The sequence below is a fragment of the Propithecus coquereli genome, unplaced genomic scaffold, assembly GCF_000956105.1.
Source record: "Propithecus coquereli isolate 6110/MARCELLA unplaced genomic scaffold, Pcoq_1.0 Scaffold442, whole genome shotgun sequence".
NCBI classification, from domain to species: Eukaryota; Metazoa; Chordata; class Mammalia; order Primates; family Indriidae; genus Propithecus; species Propithecus coquereli.
In genome coordinates, this window is record NW_012150197.1 from 1,507,011 (window position 1) to 1,529,347 (window position 22,337).

Below are 22,337 nucleotides of genomic sequence, written 5' to 3' on the forward strand. Positions count from 1 at the left end.
GAGCCCAGTTTTGTGCCAACAAGGAGGGAGTCACTGAGGATGTCGGGCCCAGGGGCCCGGCAGCGCAGCTCAAGGCTGCAAGCCAGCGGCTCTCAGGGAGCCTCCGTAGGGGGCGGGTCAGAAGCTGGCCTGGGACATCCCAGATGGGATCTGGGGTGAGCCCTGCTGGGGGTCTGGACCAGGCTGCTGGAGCAGGCAGAGGGCCCCTCAGGATCCGGCCCCTGCAGCCTCAGGTGGGCATCAGCGGAATTCCGGGCTGGCCTGGCAGGGGAAGTCCGGCGCGGCAGCCAGGTCCTGGTGGTGACTCACTGGAAGGGGAAGTCCTTATCAGCCCCTCCACTGCTTCCCAGCTCTGTTCCTGGCAGGACCCTCTGCAGAGGAGGGGCGAAGGGGGCCTGGACCCGCTCTTAGCTCTCCAGGCCGACCCGGTGGCTGGGAAGGGGCTGAGCCGAGGCTTCCCTGGGCTCCTGGAAGACTAGAGGCCAACCCTTGACCCTTGACCTTCCACCCAGCCGCCCTGGGGCCTCACATATCTGGGAGGGTCTTGCCCAGCAGGCAGCCTTGCCTGGCGGCCCCGCCCACACCTGCTTCCTGGGAGCTGTGCTGTCCCTGAACCCCTGGACCCCCACAGGCCCTGGACCTGAGCCCCAGGGTCCGGTTTGGGGATCACGTCAAGCCTGGCGGTGCGGCCCACGCAGCCCATGGCACTTCGCTGGGTGTCCTCTGATGCTCTAGCCCCTCTGTGTGGCAGCTCTGGTAGTGGGCTGGGGGACGCAGCTGGGGACAAGGCAGGTGTGGACCCCGCCGCCAGAGCTCTGGGGGCCCTGGGGACGGCGGTAAAGCCGCCAGTCAGGAAGGGACAGATGACCCAGGTCTCCGTGAGGGAGGGTGAGGGAAACGGGGCTGCAGGTCATCTCGGGCCCCCAGCCGTAGGCCCTGCTGCAGGGGGGATGTCTGAACTGTGTTCAGGGGACGGCAGGGGCAAGGGCCAGGATGGGGCAACCCAAATGCCAGCACGGGTCCTGGAAGCCCACAGGACAGGCACCCACAGGCTGGGCGCGGAGGCCTGGGGCAGCCAGACGGTCCGGGACCAGCATACCCCGCCTGTGTAGGGGCTTGAGGCAGGCCCTCGACCACTGGGCCCGGGGGTGGGGCAGGGCATCTCCCACGCTCCTACCTCCTCCTCCTCCTCTGGTGAGATCTGGCCCCCTGGGAGGCAGGGAGGGGTGGGGCAGCCCCGTTTCCCAGACTTAGTCTCTGAGGCAGCCGGTGCCAAGTCTGCCTTTGTGTGCAGAGGGACAGCAGGTCTGGTTTCCTTGGGAGGGCGGGCTCCGCTGGGCCGGCAGCCAGGCAGGCTCTGCCCCTGCAGGCCCTGCCCATCCCCCCAGCTCCTGCACCTGCTCCTCCCCCACGGGGAGGCCAGGCCAGGACCCTGCTGGGAGCTTCCTCTGTCCCTGGGAGCACAGGCCCCCAGCAGGTGGCTGGACCTGACAGAAGCAGCTGCCAGGCCCGGCTGTGATCTGTTAATCCTCATGGTGCCCAGAGGCAGGTGTGGTGTCATCCCCACTCTGTGGATGGGGATACTGAGGCTCAGCGGACGTGTGACCTGGCCCCATCCCAGGGCTCAGAAGGGGCAGAGCCAGGAGCCTGGGCCTCACCTGCTGCCCCACATCTCTGCTTGGGCCCGTCCCCACAGGCTGCCAGAACAGCTTAATTCTGTCTCTCTGCAGACCCTAATGCGAGAGGCTGTGGGCAAGAGCCTGGGATGGGGGCCAGACTGGCGGCCAGACTCATCTCTGGGCGATCTCTGTGGCTTCCCCTCCTCACCCCTTCTGCCCCACAACCTGCCTGAGCCCCTGTAGTGGCTGACAGGGAAGGGCGACATGCACCTTGCCCCCTCCCCATTTTCTCCCTTGGCTCCCTGGCTCTGCCTGCCCCAGGGCCTTTGCACTGACATCCCTCTGCTTGGAGCACGCTCCCCCTTCCTGTATGGGTCTTAGGTGCCACCTCCTGAGAGAGGCCCATCTTGATGTTCCCACCTGCAGCGGAACTCTCTCCCTCCCTGGGCTGTGTCCTCCCTAACGCACCACGGGCATCTCCAGGGGAGCCACATCCCCTGGGCTGAGGAAGCAGCCGCCGCCCACTCTGTGCTTACTGAGCAAATGGACGCGTGGAGCAAGGGGGACCCTGGGTGGGGGTAGAGGCCAGGCGAACAGGGCCAGGGCTTGGGGGCAAGAGGGTGACTCTGGAGGGCACAGGGTCCCCGGCCACTCTCAGCCATCTGACCATGCCTGGTCCCCTGCAGGGCCAGTACTGTGACATCTGCACAGCTGCCAACAGCAACAAAGCACACCCCGTGAGCAACGCGGTCGATGGCACAGAGCGCTGGTGGCAGAGCCCGCCACTGTCCCGTGGCCTGGAGTACAACGAGGTCAACGTCACCCTGGACCTGGGCCAGGTAGGGCCCTCTTTCTGCCTGCTGGGCCCCATCCTGCACCTCTGGCCCACAGGGAGGTCTCCAACCGCGCGAGGCTGGGGCTGGGAGCCTGGCACAGGCGGGACGGGGACGCAGGCTCGGGCGCCTTTTGTTCTGCCTCCGACACCCCGCAGCGGGGGGATGGAGGGGCTGGTGGACAGAAGGTCGCCAGGAGGGTCTGGTGGGGGTGCTGAGCGGACAGCTTGGGAGGCAGGGACGGAAATGCTGGGAGCCTCTGGTCCCCCACCCCCTGTGGCGGGAGCCCTGGTGTTTAAGGAATTTCTGGCGGTGTGGGAGGGGCTGCAGGAATGCGGAGGAGGTGAGGAAGTGGACATTCCTGGGATACCTGTGCCGTGGTGGCCCTGGTGGGGCTAGGTGGGGCTAGGTGCCTGCTCTTAGTCCGGGTGCAAGCCAGGCTGGGCCAGGCGCTCCCCAGTGAAAAGCAAGGCCCCCCACCCCCACCCCCACCCCGCCAGCCGCGATCTCACCCCTGGGCTGGCTCAGGCGCACACAGGCTGCGGCCCTCTCTGGGTGACTGTGTCCGTGTGTCGGCCTTGGGGTCCTGGTCTGTGCAGTGGGCCGGTGATCTCTGTGCTTCCTGGGATGGTCAGTGGGGGCCGGGGGGTGAGGCTGAGCCGGAAGCACCCGGAGTCAGGTCTACAGGGTCCACCCGGCCCTGCAGGTGCCGAGGCCTGCGTCCCAGCTCGCTCTGCCGCCATCCTGCGTGTGACGGGGTGGGTCTGTGCTCCTCTCTGAGGCCCTCGTCCCGGCCGCAGTCCCAGAGTGTTAGAGGCAGCGCAGGTCTCCCACAAGCCTGCCCGGCAGGGCCGGTCCTGAGGGGCGGACGCCTCTGTCCCCCGCCTGGCCCAGTGGGCAGGCAGGGGGTGGGGGAGCAGCTCACGCGCCAACATGTGGTGTGGAACTTGCAGGGGGCCGTGGACTCCCTCTCGTGTCCCACATAGGAGCAGCCCGGGCGGAAGGGCAGGCGGGAGGGGCTGGGCGGGGGCTGCCGTCTCAGGCTCCCCGATGCTGACCTCGGGTGCCTGGCCCCGACTCTGACCTGGCCCAGGTCGGGGTGCGGCTTGGCCCCTTTCCTCTTAGCTCACTGGGCTTCACTGAGTCTGGGCTCCCTGTTGCCTGGAGCCTGGGGGCCTCAGGAGCCCACGGGACGCAGGGGTCCCTCATCTCTCTGGCACAGCAGTGGCGGCACCAGGGGAAGGCGCGTATGTGGATTGTCACCTGCGGGGGACAGGCGGGGCACAGAGGCTGGGTGGGAAGGGGGCACTGGAGGCTTCCTGGCCCTCCTTCTCCAAGGGACTGGCCTGGCCAGGCTGGGGGAGGGGAGAGGGCCCGTCTCCATGGCAACCCCAGGGTGGCTGCAGAGACTGCGGGCACAGCGCCTGGGGTGGGCACAGTGCCTGGCGTGCCGTGGGGGGTGCCAAGCGAGATCGGACCGGCGCTCGGACCCACAGGTGCGGGCCCTGCCACCTCCTGCTCTGGGGCCCTTTCTGAGCCTCGGGCTCCCGTCCGTGCACGGGCTGAGCGGGTTTGCTTTTAGACTGCTCCTGGGCCGGGGAAGGGCTGCGCGTGTGAGCACCTTGCCTCTCCAAACCTGCTTCACCCACTGTGCAGTGACCGGGGAGGAAGAGGAGCCCTCCAGCTGTTCGGGAGGAGGTCACCCACCCACCCACCACCCCTCCGGTCTCCCCTCCCTCCTTCCACCTTTGCTGACTGTGTGGACACGTCCCCAAGGCCCATAGCGGGGCTACCAGCCTTGGCTGGGCTGGGGCAGAGGGCCCAGTGTCCATCTCCGCAGGTGGCTCCGCTCCGGGCTGGGCAGGGCACCCCCCGCGCGGGCTGCTAGCAGCCTTTGTTCTGGGATCTGGAGCGGATGCCCTGGGAAGGGGGTGGGGCAGCTGGCCCTGGGCACAGAGGGCTTCCTGCCGCTTGGGGCTGAGGAGGGCGTGGTGGGCCGGTCATGGCTCTTACGGGTGCGGCCCAAGGGCTGGCACGGGTGGGTGGGGTGCTGGTCTCTGAGGGGTCCATCAGGGAGCAGCTGGCTGGGCTCTCGGCCTGGGTCTGCCGACCACACCTCGGAAGGCGTTCTTCCTCCCGGGGTGGGGCCCCAGGAAGAGGCTCCACGGCTGGTGACTCTGGTGACTCGGGGCGGTTTCCAAGTCCCAGCGTGACCTGCCTGGGGGTTCTGGGTGGTTGCGTATCTCCCGGTGTCCTCTGGAAGCCTCTGGCGCCCAGTGGTCAGATCGCTGGCCTTAGGCGGCCTCTTCCCAGAACCACCCAGACCCTGCCCGGGCTGAGGCCACACAGCAGGCGGCCCGCCCCAGAGCCCTGTCCCCACACCCCCACCCCAGCCCAGTGGGCCCAGGCCTTAAGGCAGGGCAGGGAGGAGCTGGGTCCCCACGTCCCTTCCCTCTCCAGACACCCCCAGGGCACTGTGGGGGAAGGGTTCTCCCCGCACCCCCTCACCACCTGCAGCCACAGCCCACCTTCCAGCCATGCCGTGGGGGGTGCGGGGCGCCCTGCTTTCTTCGCTCCTGCTCCAGCGGCTCTGTCCCAGCCTAGGGAGGCCGCAGGACAGACGGGGGCAGGTGAGAGGGCGAGTGGGGTCAGGGTACAGGGGCCCTGGGCTGGCCCTGGCGTGTGGGCTGGGTGGGTGGGCTCCAGGCTAGAAATGCTGGCCTGAGGGCCTGTGCCCCTGGGGATAGTGGGACATGGGCCTCAGACTGTGGGCTGGGTGGGGGATGGGACGCAGGGGAGGGGCGGAGGTCAGTGCCCCTCACGAGATGGGATGCTGAGGAGGCAAAGCTTTGGTGAAGCTACTGACCACCTGGGCACTCGGGGACACTGAGGCAGGGGTTTAGGAGAGGGACAGTGCCAGTGTGGACGCCTTGGGCTTGGTCTCTTCCGTAAGTGGGATGGGAGCACCTGCCCTGCCCTCGGGTAGCCTCCTGGTCCCAGGTGCCGCCAGCCTGGCTTCCTGGCCTGGCCGGGCGCTGGGCCATGTGGCCAGTGCCCCAGGACGGTCAGTGGGGTTGTCCAGGGAAGGACAGGAAGTGCAGCCGAGGCCGGGCTCTGGTTACAGACGCAGGGGCTGGGCCGGACGTGGTCTCTGGAGCTGGGCTCCCTGTGGGGGTCAGGTGGGGGGCGTGGGTGGCATCCCTGGAGCAGGTCCTCTGGCCAAGCTTGGGGTGCCCCTCCCCCGGCACAGGATCAACAGCGAGAGACCCCCCCCGCCGCCCCCTCCCCGGTCTACCTGTCCCTGCCTGGCTGGGAGGCCACGGCTGTTCCTCACCCTTGCAGCCATGCGGCCAGCCTGCCACACCGGTCCCCTTGCTTACTGTGGCACAGAGACACCACCTCCCACCTGGACCCCTCAGGCCCTGGCCGCCCTCAGAGGCTTCCTGTTTCTGTCTGTTTTTAAACAAAACCCACCGCAGTGGCCTCTGCAATACAACTCAGCACAGACTAAACTGTTTGGGTTTCGGGCTGAGGGTCCCCTTGGGATGGACTCCACTTCCTGTGGTCCAGGCTGACCCTCTGGCCTGACCTGGGCCAGGCCATGGGGGGAGGGGCACGCAGGTCGGGGGTCACAGGGTCCGCCCCGCCCAGGCTCCGCTGAAGTGCTGGTGTCCGCATGGCCGGCGCCTGTGGCCTGCCCTCCAGCTGTGGGCTCCCGCCCTCCCTGCCCAGGACGCCTGTGGGCTGGCTGAGCTGGGGTTCCTGGGGACCCGTCTGTCCTTGGGGCATTCTGTGTCCCCCAGCACTTCCCCTCCACTGTCTCTTGGGGAGCAGGGCCCGTATGCGGCGCGTTCTGTGTGAGGGCCTGCTTCTTCACCCAGCTGGGGCCCAAGTAGACGCGCCCACCCGGCCCTGCTGCCTGGGCGCCCGCCCTGCCATGGCTTCATCGTGGTTTCCAGATGGGGTCTCTGCCACGGTGGAGACACAGCAGGCGTGCGGGCAAAGGCAGGGCCGGACCAGGGCTCAGGTTGCAGGGCCTCTGAGGGCAGCCTGGCCACCCGGTGCTCTGCGTGAGGGGATCGGTCAGGGCGCTAGCTGGCCGGGATGCCTGGCGCTAGGAGGGGCTTCCTGCCCTCACCAGCACCGCCTAAGCCCCTGGCCTGTCCCCGGGAGTTGGCACAGGGCCCTTCTTCCTGCAGGGCTAGGCTGAGTCACAGGCTGCCAGTGATTCACGCCACTAGGCGGATGGGGTTGGCCCTCGGCCCCAGGACGGGCAGTGCGGTGGCACTTGGGCCCGGCCTTGGTCTCCCCAGCCCAAGATGGGCCAGGGCCGAGCCGGGGCGTGGCACAGGATGGCGCCCCATCCCCTCCTCCAGTGGTTCCAGCACTTGGTGATGTGGGCGTCTGAGCCCGGGAGGCTGCAGGCCGACAGGGTCACCCTCTGGCCCCACCGTCCCCAGGGCCTGCGGAGGCCCCGCCAGTTTTCTCTGCCATCCTCACCCAGCTGTCCAGACCCTGGGCCCTGCCCTCTCCTCTCCCCAAGCTCTGCGTCTGGGACACCAGCGTGTGGTGTGGCTTCGTGGGTGCCCTCCACACTGTCCCTGGTGGGGGCTGTGGCTGCTGCTTGCCTGCTCCAGGGCCAGGTGGCATCTCCGGGGCATCCTCCCTCCAAGGTCCTGGCACCTGGCACGAAGGCACTTTGCCCCAGTCATCCTCTGTGCATCTCTTCTCGCTGCCCTGTGCCTGGGGAGGGGCGGTGACCACCCTGGGGACAGAGCCCCTGAGGCCGGAGCCCACCCTGGACCGGCTGCCCCAGGCCCCGCGCTCCGGGGGCCCCTGCCGCCTCCCCGTGGGGCAGGGTCTCAGAGGCCCTCCTTTGGGAGCCCTGGGCCTCCAAGGTCGGGCTGGGAGGGGCCGGGGCGCGGTAGCTGAGAGGCTGGCCCGGCTGCCGTCCTGGAGACGTGCCTGCCCTAAAATAGCCAGATTTTTAAAAATAACCCGGTCGGCTTTTGTTTGCCTTTTGCTTTAAAAGAAATTTTTTTCCTTCTGCACAGAACTATGTGGTAGCGGAAAGGTCAGCTCGAGTTGGCAGCCGAGCCGGTGGGGCGTGGAGGGGGCCGAGCTGTGTCCAGGGACGCCGGGGGGTCTGTGCCTGCTGCGGGGTGTGCGGAGGGCGGCTGGCATCGCCTGAGAGCTGAGACCAGGTTGGGGACCACGGGAGCCCTGAGCGGGGCTTCCCTTCCCACCAGTGTCTGTGCAGGTGGCCAGGCCTCGAGGACAGCTGGCCAGGGCCTCTTTCTGACAGGCAGATGCTTGGGTGGATGGACGGACGGAAGTCCGGGATCCCAGCGGTGGGGGGCGAAGTTTCCATGCCGCCCTTCCCTGCCGATCGGTGTCTGCGAGTCAATATTTGTGCAAGTGCTCTCAGCTGGGAAAAATGCGACAAGCCTGCAGGGAGGGCGAGGGAGGGACGTCGGAGGGTGCAGCCTCCCCAGCGCTCAGGGAAAGGCGGGGGCGGGTCCCAGGGCCGCCGGGTCCTTCCGGGTCCTTCCGTCTCCTCGGGAGCCTTCGGTGGGGGGCCAGGAGCAGCCTGTGTCCCTGCCGCAGCGCGCAGGCTCCCTGCAGTGCCCTGCGCTGGGCCCACGGGGGTCTGCCGAGGCCAAGGTGTGGGGCTGGGTGTAGGGTTGGTTCCCGAAGACACTGGAAGCCCTGCCTGGCCGGACAGTGCTGGTCCCTCTGTCCCCACCCACGGGGGAGGGGAGGATGACCTCAGAGCCTGGCAGCGGGTGAATAGGCTGCACCCCCATCCAGGGGAGGGCCACGCTGGGTTCCACTCGGGGTCCTGCGGCGCCGAGCCTTCCGGGCAGGACTGAGGCCTGGTGCGTCTGGGGTCCTGGGGCCCTGCCCTGCCTCGACTCTGGGCAGCCTGTGCCCCTCCAGGGCTGGAGCCATAAGGGGTCTGTGGTCCTTCCATGGGGGACAGCGCAGCAGCCGCAGGCCAACTCGGGTGGGGTGGGGGTGGGGTGACTACGGGCCTTGAGCAGCCCGGGGGGACCCCCACTCTCTCCTGCGGGCCCACAGGCCAACAGCACTCCCACGTCCCGGGCAGCACCTGCCACAGAGAAATCCCCTGGAGCAACAGGTGCCGGGGCCTGGGGTGTGACGTCACCCTCAGAGGCCTGGCGGGCAGCTCAGAGCCCACCTGTGAGCAGGGGTCCGCGCCAGCTGAGCCTCTACCCTCCGCCGGGAGCCCCCCACTCCCGGTGGGAGCCGGGTCCTTGTGCAGATGGGGGGCAGATGGAGGGACCCCCAAAGGCCCCCTGGGGCCTTTTCCCCTTTGTTCCCTGCACTACAGCATCGGGGCCTAGTGGGGGGATGGGGGTCACCCTCCCTGGAGACTACACACCCTCCCCATCGTCATGTGGGGGCCGAGCCTAGAGGCTGGCTGCCCCCCAAGGTGGATGGGGCATGGGGACACCTGCATGGGACGTGCACACCGGGGTGTGACGATGGGTCCCCGCCCGGGCACCCGCTTCTCCTGGGAGACCCCCCCGGCCCACTCCATGGTCAGCCTATCGCCCTTGGCAGTTTTAAGGGGCCAGAGGCCTCTCCTGGGGAGCCATGGCCCCCACCCGCAGGGAGCCACTCCTGTGGTGGGTGGGGGTGGAGCTGCCCGTTGCTAAGGCCCTGGGGGCTTTTGGGGGAACCTGTGGCAGCATGAGCCCACCCCCGGAAGGGCCCTCAGCCCCGATGAGCCTCTGCTGCTTCAGGGGCTCATCCGGACAGGCCAGGGCGACCTAAGGAGCTGGCCCCAGCATGTGCTGTTGGGCTGATGGGTGCGTGTGTGTCCCGGATACAGGCATGGGGCCAGCGGGGCCAGCAGGGCCATCTTGGGTGGGTGCAGACGCCCAGCTGGAGCAGTGATGGCCAGTGGGGGGATGCCCAGGGCCAAGGGCAGGGGTGGATGGGCTGCAGTCAGGGAGGGCTTCCTGGAGGTGGTGTCCAAACTGCCCCATGAAGCCTGTGCTAAGGAAGGGCCCTACTAAGCCCCAGGGGCACAGGCACACGGGGACAGCCCAAGATGTGGTCCTCCAGCCAGAACAATAAGAAATGAGGCTATGGGGACCTCCCTGGGATCATGCGGGGCCAACGGGAGAAAGCGGGAGAGGCAGAGCAGGACCCCTCGGCAGGGCCTGAGGGTTCCGGGTGCCCCTGGAGGAACAGCTTCCTTTTTCCCTGGGCCAGGGCTGCCCTACAAGCCGAGGGCCACAGGGAAGCCGCAGCCCCCAGTCCTGGGCTAGTGGGGTCCCCCGAGCTTGGCTCAGCACCGGAAGGGCCCATTTTCCAGTCTGTCTTCCCCCTGGGCCCCAATGGCAGCACTGGGTCCCAACTCGCTCCATGCCACCTGGCCCGGGCCTCAGTTGCTGGAGGCCAGTCAGTGGGCAACAGGGCAGAGCCCGTCCTGGGACGGCACTGACTGTCGGATGTTCTGGGGTCTGGACTTGCTTGGTGGTGGCGACACTGGAATGTGCTCCTGTCTCCACCTCGGCTGGACCCACTGCTTGGCACCTCCCCCAGCCAGCCCGTCCGCAGCCATGAGCCTGAAGGACCAGCACGACCCCGAGCTTCTGACCAAGGCACCGCAGGCTCGGGAGGGGGTTTCCGGGAGGGCTGGTCCCTGTCTTCATCACTGTCCCTGGTGCAGGCACTGTCCCCTGGGTCCATCTTCCCCTGGCAGGCAAACCCACAGATGCTTCTGTGGGGCACCTATGTCCTATGTCACCTGCTGTGGCCCTCCCGATGGGCAGGGGAGGCCCAGGCACCCTGACACCCTCGGTCCCCACAGGTTTTCCACGTGGCCTACGTGCTCATCAAGTTTGCCAACTCCCCCCGGCCAGACCTCTGGGTGCTGGAGCGGTCCACGGACTTTGGCCACACCTACCAGCCGTGGCAGTTCTTCGCCTGTGAGTCTCGGGAGCTGTGGGGTCTGGGGGGTGTCCCCGCTGGGACTGCTGTGGCCATGCCTTCTTGAGGTCTCTGGTCACCAGTCCGGCCCTCACGCCCAACCCCTGTGCGGGTCAGGACTGTCTGAGGACTGGGAGGCAAACGGGAATTTATCAGGTCACGTCCCTGGTGTCCGGCACAGCTGGGCCCGGGGGCTGGTGGCGCCAGGAATCTCGGTGCCATCTCCTGGCTCCCTCTGGGCTGGCTTCATGTTCGACAGCTCTCTGTGGTGACCCAGGGCCCTGGCGGCTCCCAGCTCGCTTCCTGCCAGCTCAGCTGCCTGTGTCAGGAGAGCTGGGCCCTGGCACTCGCTCACTGGCTGCCTTTGGCCACCTGCCACCCTGACCGGTCATGTTGGCAGGACGGGGATGCTCCCATTTGGCGGCCTGGTCATGTGTCCCCCAAAGCTCCCTGGCCTGAGAGTGGAGGAGGGGCAGTTCTCTCACGGGCCGTCGGGGACTGTCCCCAAGGAAGGACATGAAGACAGTTGTGCCAGGGGAGGGGGCAGCACCTGCTCTCTGGACACGTCCCAGGGAGGGGGCGCGGGGCTGGGTGGTGAGCCGGCGCAGCGTGTGCGCGGCGGCGCGGCTGGCGCGGCAGGGGCTCCTCCCTCAGCGGTGTTCGGTAACCTCTTCCGCGAGTCCCGCTGGCTGGTGGAGCCTTGGCTGGTGGCCGGGCTCAGGTGACCCATCCAGCAGGTGGCGTTCCAGGTGGTCAGGCTCAGGAAGTCGGGGGGCGAGGGGCACCGCCACTGGGTCTGCAGGCCTTTCTGGTGGCCCCAGCCCTTCCTTTCCGGCCGTTTCCCGCAGCCTCCAGGAGGGACTGCCTGGAGCGATTTGGGCCGCGGACCCTGGAGCGCATCACGCGGGACGACGACGCCATCTGCACCACTGAGTACTCGCGAATAGTGCCCCTGGAGAACGGCGAGGTGGGCCGGGGGGCGGCGCGGTGGCGGGTTCTGCCGGTCTGCTCCTGGCGGCCACAGCTGGCCTCACCGTCCACGCCTTCTGCAGATCGTGGTGTCCCTGGTGAACGGGCGCCCGGGGGCCATGAACTTCTCCTACTCGCCGCTGCTGCGCAACTTCACCAAGGCCACCAACATCCGCCTGCGTTTCCTGCGCACCAACACGCTGCTGGGTCACCTCATGGGCAAGGCGCTGCGGGACCCCACGGTCACGCGCCGGGTGAGCCCACCCTGTCTAGCGTGGGGGGCGGCCCCTGGCAGAGCGGGGAGGAGCCGGCTCCCGGGTGGGACTCGGGTGGGTGAGTCTGGGCCCCGCGCTCACGGGCCCGCGGTGCAGTATTATTACAGCATCAAGGACATCAGCATTGGCGGCCGCTGCGTCTGCCACGGCCACGCGGATGTCTGCGATGCCAAAGACCCTTCGGACCCTTTCAGGTGAGGCCCTTTCAGCTGGAGTCCATTTCAGTTGATGCCCCTCTCAGGTGAGGTCCTTTAAGCTGAGGCCCCTCTCAGATAAGATTCCTTTAGGTGAGGCTCCTTTGAGGTAGGCCCCTCTTAGGTGAGGCCCATCTACCCTGAATTCCCTCCCAGGTGAGGCCCCTCCAAGCTGAGGGCCCCCCCCACACCCCAGGTGAAGCCCCTCCCAGCTGCGATCCTTTTCAGCTGAGGCTCCTTTCAGCTGACCCCTCTCTCAGGTGAAGCCTTTTTCAGGTGAGGCCCCTCTGGGCTCAGGCCCTTTTAGGTGTGGCCCCTTTCAGCTACAGCTCCTCTCAGCTGAGGCTCCTTTCAGCTGAGTCCCTTTCAGGTGAGACTTCTTTCAGGTGAGGCCTGTCTCAGCTGAGGTCCCTTGTAGGTGAGATTTCTTTCAGGTCAGGCCCTTTTAAGGGGAGGCCTCTCTCAGCTGAGGCTCCTCTCAGGTGAGGCCCCTTAGCTGAGGGTATTTCAGGTGAGGCCTCTCAGCTCATGGCCCCTTTCAGGTGAGGCCCCTTTAGGTGAGGCCCTTTGAGTTGGGACCGGAGGCCCCCTGCCAGTCACCGTCACCAAAGCCTAACGCCAGGGTAGGAGGCCAGGTTCCATTGCCTGCCACCCCCTGCCCCCATTCCCCATGTGATCTAAATTTACTTCCACCCTGTGGGCCTCTATTTCCCTACTTGCACAGCGAGGTTAGGGCTGAAAAGCTGGGTGCAGCCTCCTCGGGGTGCCCTGCTGCCAGCAGAGGTGGGCTCTCCTCTGGGCCCCGTGCCAGCTGCCCTTCCACCCCGCAGACACCCCGGCCCCGTGGAGGGGAGTCAAAGGTCAGGGTAACCAGTCCAGAGTGTCCGTTGCGTCCGCGAGGTGGACAGGGCTCCCCCCAGCTCCTGCAGCCCGTCCTCAGCACACAAAGGCATCCCTGCCGCCCCCACCAACCTTCACCCCAACCGAGGGCAGGGGCAAGGCCCGGCCAGGGAGCAGCCGACACCACCATCTGACGCGCCCTGTGCTCGTGCAGGGGACAGCTACAGGCTCCCCCGACACGGCACGGGAGGGCGGCCGTCTCGGTACCCACTCGTTCCCAGGCCCCACCCAGAGTCCCCAGGAAGGCAGGGCCCAGGAATCTGCATCTCCAACAAGCTGCCATCAGACGCCTTGCACTGGAGGCCATGCCCCAGGTGGTCCCGGCACCCTGTGAGTCCCCACCGAAGTCCTCAGCTAGGGTTGGGACCGGAGCCTGTCACTGGGCTCATCCCGCCTGGAAGCAGCCCCAGGGCACGTGGGATCCTCCCTCTTCCGCTGCGTGTTGAGCTCCTGACACGCGCTAGGCTCTGGGTACGTGGCCAGCAGCCAGGAAATGTGCAGAGTGGTGCCCACGCGGTACCCGTGGGCGGAGCACTGGAGGTGACAGGGCAGGTGAGGGCCAGACGGAAGCAGCCCAGGGAGGTGCCGAGGAGGGACGATGGGGCACCCGTGACCAGGCTCCTGGACCCCGCTGCCAGGCACCCCTGCAGGGAGCGGGCAGACTCACTGCCGTTTCTAGTGCTGCGGAGTCACACGGCCAGCCCAGTTCTACGTGTGGACTCAGGACCTGCCCTTTGCCTTCTGCTGGGGTCTCCCTGCTCCGCCCACGCCCCCAGTTTATAGAGCAGGTGGATGGGTGGGGGCCACCCCATTCTCGTGGTCAATGCCGAGCAGAGACGTGAGCCCCAGGCTCCTCCAGGTGTGGCTCATGGCCTGGAGGGAGTGGCGTGGTCACCTGAGCCAGAGGACTCAGGCCTGGCCGCTGTAGCCCCAGTGCTGAGCTGGAGCGCTGCTGCATGGCTCTGGGAAATTGTCACATGGGAGCTCAGCTTGCGATGGCTGAGAGCAGAGCCCACCAAGCGGCCAAGTTGGCCTCGGACGAGAGGAAGGCTGGGGCCTTCCGGGGAGGTGCCACCTGCCTGTGGGACGAGGCGGGTGGGGCTGGGCACCTTTCCCAGAACCACAGACCCCAGCAGAGCCCCTGTCGCTACCACCCCGCCACAGACAGTGTCCCTAAGCCTCCGCCTGCCCTGTTCTCCGTGCACGCGTCACCTGCCACCTCTGCTCTGCTGCAGGGAGGGAGGGCTCTGGCCTCCAGCGGGCTCGTTTCTGCCCTTTCCCCCCCCCCATCTCCACCTGCGCCACCACGCCGGGTGCTCGTACTGCCCAGGCCGGGTTGTGTCCTGGTTCATTCTGAGCAGTTGGTGGCTCCAACCTCAGGCCTCGTGTCTGACCAGCTGTCCCCTTGCCCACGGGACAGCAGGCAGGATTCCAGCCCTCCAACCTGGCGTCTACCCCAGCTGGAAGAGGAAGCAGTGCTTGCTACTTGCCGCTGGGGAGGCGTCCTGGACGCACGGGGGTATCTGGCTGAGCACGGGGCTGCCTGCTAAGTAAGATGTGGGCCTGGGGGTGCTGATCCACCCTTCCCTTGGAGCTGGCTCTGGGGGCCCTGGGCCTGGGTCCTGGCCATGGTAGGAAGGCGCCAGGGCTCCAGGCTGACCCGCAGGCGAGGGCCACCTGCACTGACCACAGAGGTGCCCTATTCTGGGCCATGCCCACCCGCTGACACACACCCTGGTCCCACTGTCCACAAAGACCCTCCACAGCTCCGGTCACCATGATGCTGGTCCCTCTGTGTCCTCTCACCTCTGTCCATTCCCTGTGCCGGGGCAGCAGGGCCAGAGCCACCGTGGCTGGGGGATGCTGGTGTTTGGTTACATGCTCGCTGCCTGACAGCCAGGGAAACTGAGGATAGAGAACCACAGGTCCCTTCCAGGTGGGGCTGAGGACCTGCCACCCCTGTCCCCACAGGCTGCAGTGCGCCTGCCAGCACAACACCTGCGGGGGCTCCTGCGACCGCTGCTGCCCTGGCTTCAACCAGCAGCCGTGGGAGCCGGCGACTGCCGACAGCGCCAACGAGTGCCAGTGTGAGTGCCCCACGCGCCCCGCGCACACGCCTGTGGCTCATGGGACGTGCCCCAGGGCCGTGGAGGGCGTGCTGACCGCTGAGCCCCTCCTCTCCAGCCTGTAACTGCCACGGCCATGCCGACGACTGTTACTATGACCCCGAGGTCGCCCGGCGCCGCGCCAGCCAGAGCCAGGACGGCACCTATCAGGGGGGAGGCGTCTGCATCGACTGCCAGGTGGGCAGGGCAGGGCCGGGGTGGGCTGGCACCCCACATGGGGCGGGGGTGTCCCTGGACTCAGCAGCCCCACCCCTGCCCCCAGCATCACACCACCGGCATCAACTGTGAACGCTGCCTGCCCGGCTTCTACCGCGCCCCGGACCAGCCGCTGGACTCGCCCCACGTCTGTCGCCGTGAGTGGGCCTGGCCGAGAGGCATCCTGGGACTCGGGGGCTGCCCGGGAAGGCGTGTCCCTGGGTCTCTGGGCCGGCTTTGGGGGCACGTCCTGAGCTCCAGGGGCTGCCCAGGCAGAGGCCTCCCCGGCTCGGCGTGGGACCCCAGGGCCCCGGCACCTCTGGGAGGCCTGGCCCCAGCCGCGTCCCCACTGCGCAGATTGGGAACACAGAGACTCACCCCTCTTGGAGCCACCCCTTGGGGCCTGTAGGCCCCGGGCTTAACTGTCCTCATCCCTGGTCCCTGCCCAGGCTGCAGCTGCGAGTCAGACTTTACCGACGGGACTTGTGAGGACCTGACCGGCCGCTGCTACTGCCGGCCCAACTTCGCGGGGCAGCTGTGCGACTCGTGCGCCGAGGGCTTCGTGGGCTTCCCGCACTGCTACCGTGAGCACCCGCCAGGGCCTCTACCTGCTGCCCGTGGGGCCCTGGGGCGCCCTGTGGGGATGAGGGGACCCGGGGGCACCCCTTTGTCCTGTCTGCATCTCCAGTTGTGTGAGAGACCCAGGGTGGCCGGGGGACACTGGGATCCCCGCAGGCCTGGCTGACACGCGGTGTCTCTTGCCTTCAGCTGTATCCTCGTTCTCCCCCAATGACACCGGGGAGCAGGTGCTGCCAGCCGGACAGATCGTGAGTAAGTATCCCGGAGGTCCCCAAGGTCCCTGTGCTGCCCTGGGGCCGCTACTGTGGCAGGAAGGCCCTGCAGAGAGGGAGGATTCTCACTGTGGTCGCTTGTTTTTGGTTCGTTTCTGTCTACACAAATCACGCGTATTTTTTATGCTGGAAAACCTTCAAAAATACAGGTGAGCATAAAGTCAAAGAAAAAGGTTGTCTGGAATCGTACCACCTGCGAATGACCCCTCCTCACGCTGTCCAGACCTTCTCCGTACGCGTGCCCTTGCACACGCGTGTCGTCCCGTAACTACCTCCAGCACGCAGTCCCTCGAACGGGTTGTCGCAGAGTCTACGTCCGAGGGACCCACACAGCTTTTATTTAACCGATCCTTAATTATCAGGAACGTAGCTTCTTTCCTTTTTTATTTTTTTCCTCGTAACCTAAAGAGGGAGATGTATCCTCTTTGTGTTTTGCTTTGTTTTCTGAACAATGCCGTGGTGGACGTCCTTGCAGCTGACACTGTGTGGGGGCTTGTTTCTGTAGGACGGTTTCCTGGAAGAAGGTTCCGGGTTGCTAGACGTGTACGTTTTGGGACGTGTTTGGCTGTAAATTACGAAATTGCTCTCTTAAAATGAAATTCTGGCTGCGTGCCGTCACGCTGCCAGGCATGTCGCTGTCATCACCTCCTACCGACGGCTGTCATCGGTTTCCCTGTCACGACAGGACGTGAGACGATGACGTGTCTTACGATCCACGGGGTCTCGGTTTAGGCGGCATCTGGTGTTTCGCGGTTTCTAGCTGCACTTGGACTGATTTGCAGGTTGAACCTTGACTTTCCGGTTGTTTCCTTACGGTCGTGTGGTCGGTTTTCTTTCTCCTTCGCTACTGAGCTCCCTGCAGCGTGAGTCGCTCGCAGACGTGACGCTGTCCCGGCTGGACCTTGCCGCTGGCGTTTGGCGTCTCGCCCACCGCGACGAGCTCTTCCCGTATGTCGTATCCTCTGCCTCTCACGAGTCGCGTATTTCTCCCAGTTGGTCCTGTGCCCCTTGTTTTTGGGCAGCTTTTTTGGATGCGCCTGATTTTTAAATGTTTGGGTGAATCTGCCAGCGCTTTCTACTGGATCTATGACCCGTCGCGTTCCGCTGGCGCCCCTGGTCCAGGGCTCTCTGACGTCTGCGGGCTCTTTGATCGCTTTCTTTCTTACGTTGAAATGTTTAGTTTTTCGTCAGCGTAAACCAGGGATTGGCAAATGTTGCCTGAAAAGGTCCAGACGGCGAATGTTGTGGACTTCGAGGGCCACGTGGTTCCCGTGGAAGCTCCGGGCTCTGCCCTCGCGGGTTGTGCCTCGAAAGCGGCCACGGGCCGTAAACAAGCGGGCTTGGCCGCGTTCCAGGCACACTTTATTTACAGAGGCCGGCGGAGGAGCCCTCGGACTGTGGTTCGCTAATTCCTGGTGTAAACTGTTGACAATTTCTCCTTTCCCCACGGGCCAGAGTAAATACTCAGTGACCATCTACGATCGCACAGTGTTTCGCTTCTACTTTGCTCGCGATACGATGAATTGTGTTAACGTCTTTCCTGATGTGGACCCGGTGCTGACGTAAACGTCTTGTGTCTGTTCACAAGAGAGACTGGAAGACAGATTTTCTGTCTTGGTTTTATAAAACACTTGGGAAATGATGCGTACTCGTCTATGTTCCAGATCAGTTTAAAAATCACAGAAATTATCTAGTTGTTAAAAGTTTGATAGAACTTACTGATGCCTGTATTTCAATGGAAATCTTAGATTAAGGTTTTAATTTCTTTTATGGTTATTGTGTTTTTTAAGTTTTCTTTTCATCTTAAGTCAATTTTGGTTATTTATATTTTCTTAGCAAATTTTCTATTTTGTTTGGATTTTGTAAGGTGTTGGCATAAAGTTATGTACAGCATTCTGTTGTAATTTTAAAATTTCGTTTCTGTTGTCTGTTTTTATTTTCTTTGTCGATCAGATATAACAGGTTTGTTGAATTTACTGGTGTTTTCAAAGCGCAGCTCAGGTTATATTGATGAGATCTGCTGGGGTTTTTGTTTGTTTAGGGGAAAGCTATTGCTTTCTAATATGATCAATTCTGAAATAAAATCTTTAATTCCTATTACCTACTTTCTTTGATTTATTGCTTTTTTATCACTTCAATTATTTATTTTCAGTCTCCCTTAATTATCAACAAAAGTGTTTAAAGCAGTGATTCTCAGCTTGGGGTGATTTAAATCCACAGGAAACATTTGGCAACATCTGGAGACATTTTTGGTTGTTACAACTGATGGATGTAACTGCAGTCTAGTGGGAAGAGGCCGGTGCTGCTAACGTCCCATAACCTACAGGACAGCCCCGGCCCACACGATAAAGAGGTATCCAGCCCAGAATGTGCCGAGGTTGGAAAACCTAAGTTTAAGGCTATAAATTTTCCTCAGAGTATATCTTTGGCTAGGTGTATCCCATAGGGTTTGAGATGCGTGTTCTCTTTAAAGTAGTCTACGATTTGGGTTTTGCTCTTTCTGACTCACATGTCTGTTTTTATTCCATGTGGTGAGATTTCCCTTCCGTCCTTTCTCGTGGCTGTTCGGTTCTAGTATTAACGCGTCACGGTCAGATTTGGTATGCTGACGATTTCTGCCTTTTATCTTTGGAATTTGAGATTTTCTTTGTTTCTTACCTAGAATATGACCATTTTTAGATTGTTCCACGAACGTTTGACAGGACTGTGTGTTCTCTGCCGGTTACCGGTTTCTGTTCATTAAAACAGACTTGTTTGTTTTTTTTTTTCTGAGACAGAGACTCACTCTGTTGCCCTGGCTAGAGTGAGTGCCCATGGCGTCAGCCTAGCTCACAGCAACCTCAAACTCCTGGGCTCAAGCGATCCTACTGCCTCAGCCTCCCGAGTAGCTGGGACTACAGGCATGCGCCACCATGCCCGGCTAATTTTTATATATATTTTTAGTTGTCCAGATCATTTCTTTCTGTTTTTTAGTAGAGACGGGGTCTTGCTTTTGCTCAGGCTGGTCTCGAACTCCTGACCTCGAGTGATCCTCCCGCCTCGGCCTCCCAAGGTGCTGGGATTACAGGTTTAAGCCACCGTGCCCAGCCCAGGCTTGTTAATATACTATTTAAATCTGCTCTGTCCTTGCTTAACTTTCGTCTCTTTGAGCTGTCACGTTCCAACAGCATAGTCAGTCTTTCCCTCTACGACTGTGGTTTTCCCAGGTTCTCCTCGCGGTTTTAATAGTGTCAGGTTTACGCACCTCAAGACCACGCTCGTCCTGCCCCTGGAGGGTCAGGTTTGCTGCGTCTCTGGGGCGGTGTGTCCCAGTTCTCAGCGCACAACGTCCCTCTTTGTCTCCGTCAGTGCTGTGGCCTCGCGTCCTGCCCGGGCTGACGCTCTGTCTGCGCCCACCTCTGCGTTGGCATCGCCCCGGTCCCTTTGCGCAGCTCGTGGTTTCCACCCTCCTGAGCCCTTTGTTCTAGAGTCTTTGGCCGGCGTTTCCTTGTCGTCAAACGGTTTTATCTTACGAAAGGAGACGTCGTCTGGCGCGTCGATGGTCCTCGCTGCCTTCGGTTGCGCTTGTTCCTGCCCTTGCTGTATCGTTTCTGCTTTTCTGCTTAAATTTTTTCTTTCTGCCTTTTGCCAGTGTGAGCAACAAAGCGGGGTTTGGTCTGCTGATTTGTGTGTTGCCGTCTGTTTCCCTCTGGGGAGGGCTCACAGATCCTCTTTCCGTGTTCTGGCCTGACCGGTGGTTACCCTTACGTTTTCGATAAATATCAAACCTTTATTTCTGTCAGTGATTAAGATTAAATTGTATTCACAACCCTCCTTTTGTGCCCAAGTTAAGACATTTAACATCTTCCTTCTACCCAGCTCCTACTGACTGTTTATAAAGAAACTAGAATTTTCTTTGCAGCTTGTTATGATCTTGTTTTTACGTTTTTTCTTGTCATGTTAATACTTGCAGTTAACTTGGAGTCTACATTACAACCGCTAATTAAAAGTATTTATAGCTGTCCTCATTTCATCGCATGCCACTGTTTTCCCAAAACACCAGCTTTCCCCTCTTGAGATATTTATTCTTTTAGTTTCTAATCAGGGTTGTATCGAAGTGTAAGAAAATGCTTTATGAAGGGAGGTGTTCCAAGTGGGGAGGCTGGGTCTGCGGGCACCTGAGACGCCCCCGCCCGCCCCTCCCCCAGACTGTGACTGCAGCGCTGCCGGGACCCAGGGCAACGCTTGCCGGAAGGACCCTCGGGTGGGACGCTGCGTGTGCAAACCCAACTTCCAAGGCACCCACTGTGAGCTCTGTGCCCCGGGGTTCTACGGCCCAGGCTGCCAGCGTGAGTCCAGCCCCGTCTCCTCCCACCCTGCCCTGGCCTGGAGGCGGATGCTGGACCCCGGCCCCTCTGACGGAGCGTGTGGCCCCACTCCCCTGCAGCCTGCCAGTGTTCCAGCCCTGGAGTGGCAGACAGCCGCTGTGACCTCGACACGGGCCAGTGCGTGTGCCGGGTGGGATTCGAGGGAGCCGCGTGCGATCGCTGTGCCCCTGGCTACTTCCACTTCCCTCTTTGCCAGCGTGAGTGATGCCTCTCCGGGAGGGCACGGGTGTGGGGAGCCCAGGCCTGGCCTGTCATGACGCCGCCTCCACTCTGCAGTGTGCGGCTGCAGCCCTGCAGGGACACTGCCCGGAGGCTGCGACGAGGCTGGCCACTGCCCGTGCCGGCCTGAGTTTGCTGGCCCTCACTGTGACCGCTGCCGCCCAGGCTACCACGGCTTCCCCGACTGCCACGGTGAGCAGAGGGCCACGCAGGAAGGGGCCGGGCCACCGCGTGGTGCCAGGGCCTGACTCTGTTGTCCCTACAGCCTGCACCTGTGACCCTCGGGGAGCCCTGGACCAGCTCTGCGGCGCAGGTGGTTTATGCCGCTGCCGCCCTGGCTACGCGGGCACCACCTGCCAGGAGTGCAGCCCCGGCTTCCACGGCTTCCCCGACTGCGTCCGTGAGTGCCCCGGGAGGACGCGGGGAGGGCGGGCGCAGCCCCCACTGTTCACCCACACTCTGCCGCCTCCCGCAGCCTGTCACTGCTCCGCCGACGGTGCCCTGCACGCAGCCTGTGACTCCCGGAGCGGGCAGTGCAGCTGCCGGCCCCGTGTGACCGGGCTGCGGTGTGACGCGTGCGTGCCTGGCGCCTACAACTTCCCCTACTGCGAGGGTGAGCGGGCTGGGGACAGGCAGCGGGCTGTGCTCTCAGGTGCCATGCGTGTCTGTGTATCATTCACATGCTGTGTGTTCCTGTGATTCTGATCACGTGTGTGTCCACGTGCTGTGTGTTCTGTCCATGTACTCTGTGTTCACGTGGCTGTCACGCACTGTGCGAGTGAATGTGAGTGAACACGCATCCACACTGTAGGCACTACACACGTCTGCGTGCTATACGTGTGGGTGCTTAGTGTTGAAGCACATGTTCGTACGGCTGTTCTTTGTGCACATTCACATGTAGTGGGTGAGTGTTCATGCATGTTCATGCATGTTCTTGTGTGCTCATTCATGCATGTCCATATGCTATGCACAGTGTCATGTGCGATGCGTGCTTGTGTGCATATTGACAGCGTGTGCAGTGGCGGCGGGGGTGTGGCACGTGCCCTTGCCGCTTTGGGGGCCGGGGCAGGAGGTGTGCGTCTTCATGCCTGCTACATGTACGGTGGGCATGCGCGCTCCCCGCCTCCAGGGGGCCGTGGGTTCTGGCGGGGCCTGGTGGCCCTTGGCCTTCAGGGTCGGTCGTTGAGGAGCGGCCTTCACTGGGTTCTCCCTCCACAGCAGGCTCCTGCCACCCTGCCGGCCTGGCTACGGCTGATCCTGCACTTCCTGAGGTGAGCCCCAGGGCCCGGCCCCGTCCTGAGCCCCGTGAAACCGCAGCCTCTTGCTGCTGCTGGCCACGGCAGCCCCAGGGCCTGTTCGTTCCTGGGGATGGTCCTCTGCCCCGCCCCAGATGCCTGCCCCTTGTCAGGGCTCTGGGGCAAGGGTTTGTGGGCAAGAGGGAAGGGACCTACCCTGACCTGCAGTCTCCTCCTCTCCTAGGCACAGGCCTCCTGCATGTGCCGGGCTCACGTGGAGGGGCCAAGTTGTGATCGCTGCAAACCCGGGTTCTGGGGGCTGAGCCCCAGCACCCCTGAGGGCTGTACCCGTGAGTCTGCCCTGATGGGAGGTGGGGTGCTGGGGAGGTCTGAGGGTGGGCCCTCCTGGCCCCCGGCCCCCTACCCCCATCCCCTACCCCCCACCCCCCACCTACTCTGCCCTCCTAGGCTGCAGCTGCGACCCCAGGGGTACGCTGGGTGGAGTTGCCGAGTGCCAGCTGGTGAGTCTGAGGACCAGGGTGTTGGGGGCTTTGGACGGGGCATGTCGAGACCCTCCCCCACCCCTTCC

At 63.6% G+C, this 22,337-nt stretch overlaps 1 protein-coding gene across 1 annotated transcript in view; it reads left to right on the top strand.

Moving 5' to 3' along the window:
• Positions 1–22,337, top strand: part of LAMA5 (laminin, alpha 5) — a gene marked incomplete at its 5' end in the record, with an annotated part of 45,924 nt that overhangs the window by 2,296 nt on the left and 21,291 nt on the right. The window contains 18 exons of the mRNA XM_012654573.1: positions 2,306–2,458; positions 10,299–10,416; positions 11,266–11,384; positions 11,470–11,640; positions 11,758–11,855; positions 14,727–14,842; positions 14,940–15,058; positions 15,144–15,234; positions 15,526–15,660; positions 15,845–15,907; positions 20,115–20,255; positions 20,354–20,491; positions 20,571–20,705; positions 20,779–20,913; positions 20,989–21,126; positions 21,732–21,784; positions 21,993–22,098; positions 22,217–22,269. Of these exons, the coding sequence (XP_012510027.1) occupies positions 2,306–2,458; positions 10,299–10,416; positions 11,266–11,384; positions 11,470–11,640; positions 11,758–11,855; positions 14,727–14,842; positions 14,940–15,058; positions 15,144–15,234; positions 15,526–15,660; positions 15,845–15,907; positions 20,115–20,255; positions 20,354–20,491; positions 20,571–20,705; positions 20,779–20,913; positions 20,989–21,126; positions 21,732–21,784; positions 21,993–22,098; positions 22,217–22,269 (2,082 nt within the window). The remainder of the gene's footprint in view (positions 1–2,305; positions 2,459–10,298; positions 10,417–11,265; positions 11,385–11,469; positions 11,641–11,757; positions 11,856–14,726; positions 14,843–14,939; positions 15,059–15,143; positions 15,235–15,525; positions 15,661–15,844; positions 15,908–20,114; positions 20,256–20,353; positions 20,492–20,570; positions 20,706–20,778; positions 20,914–20,988; positions 21,127–21,731; positions 21,785–21,992; positions 22,099–22,216; positions 22,270–22,337) is intronic.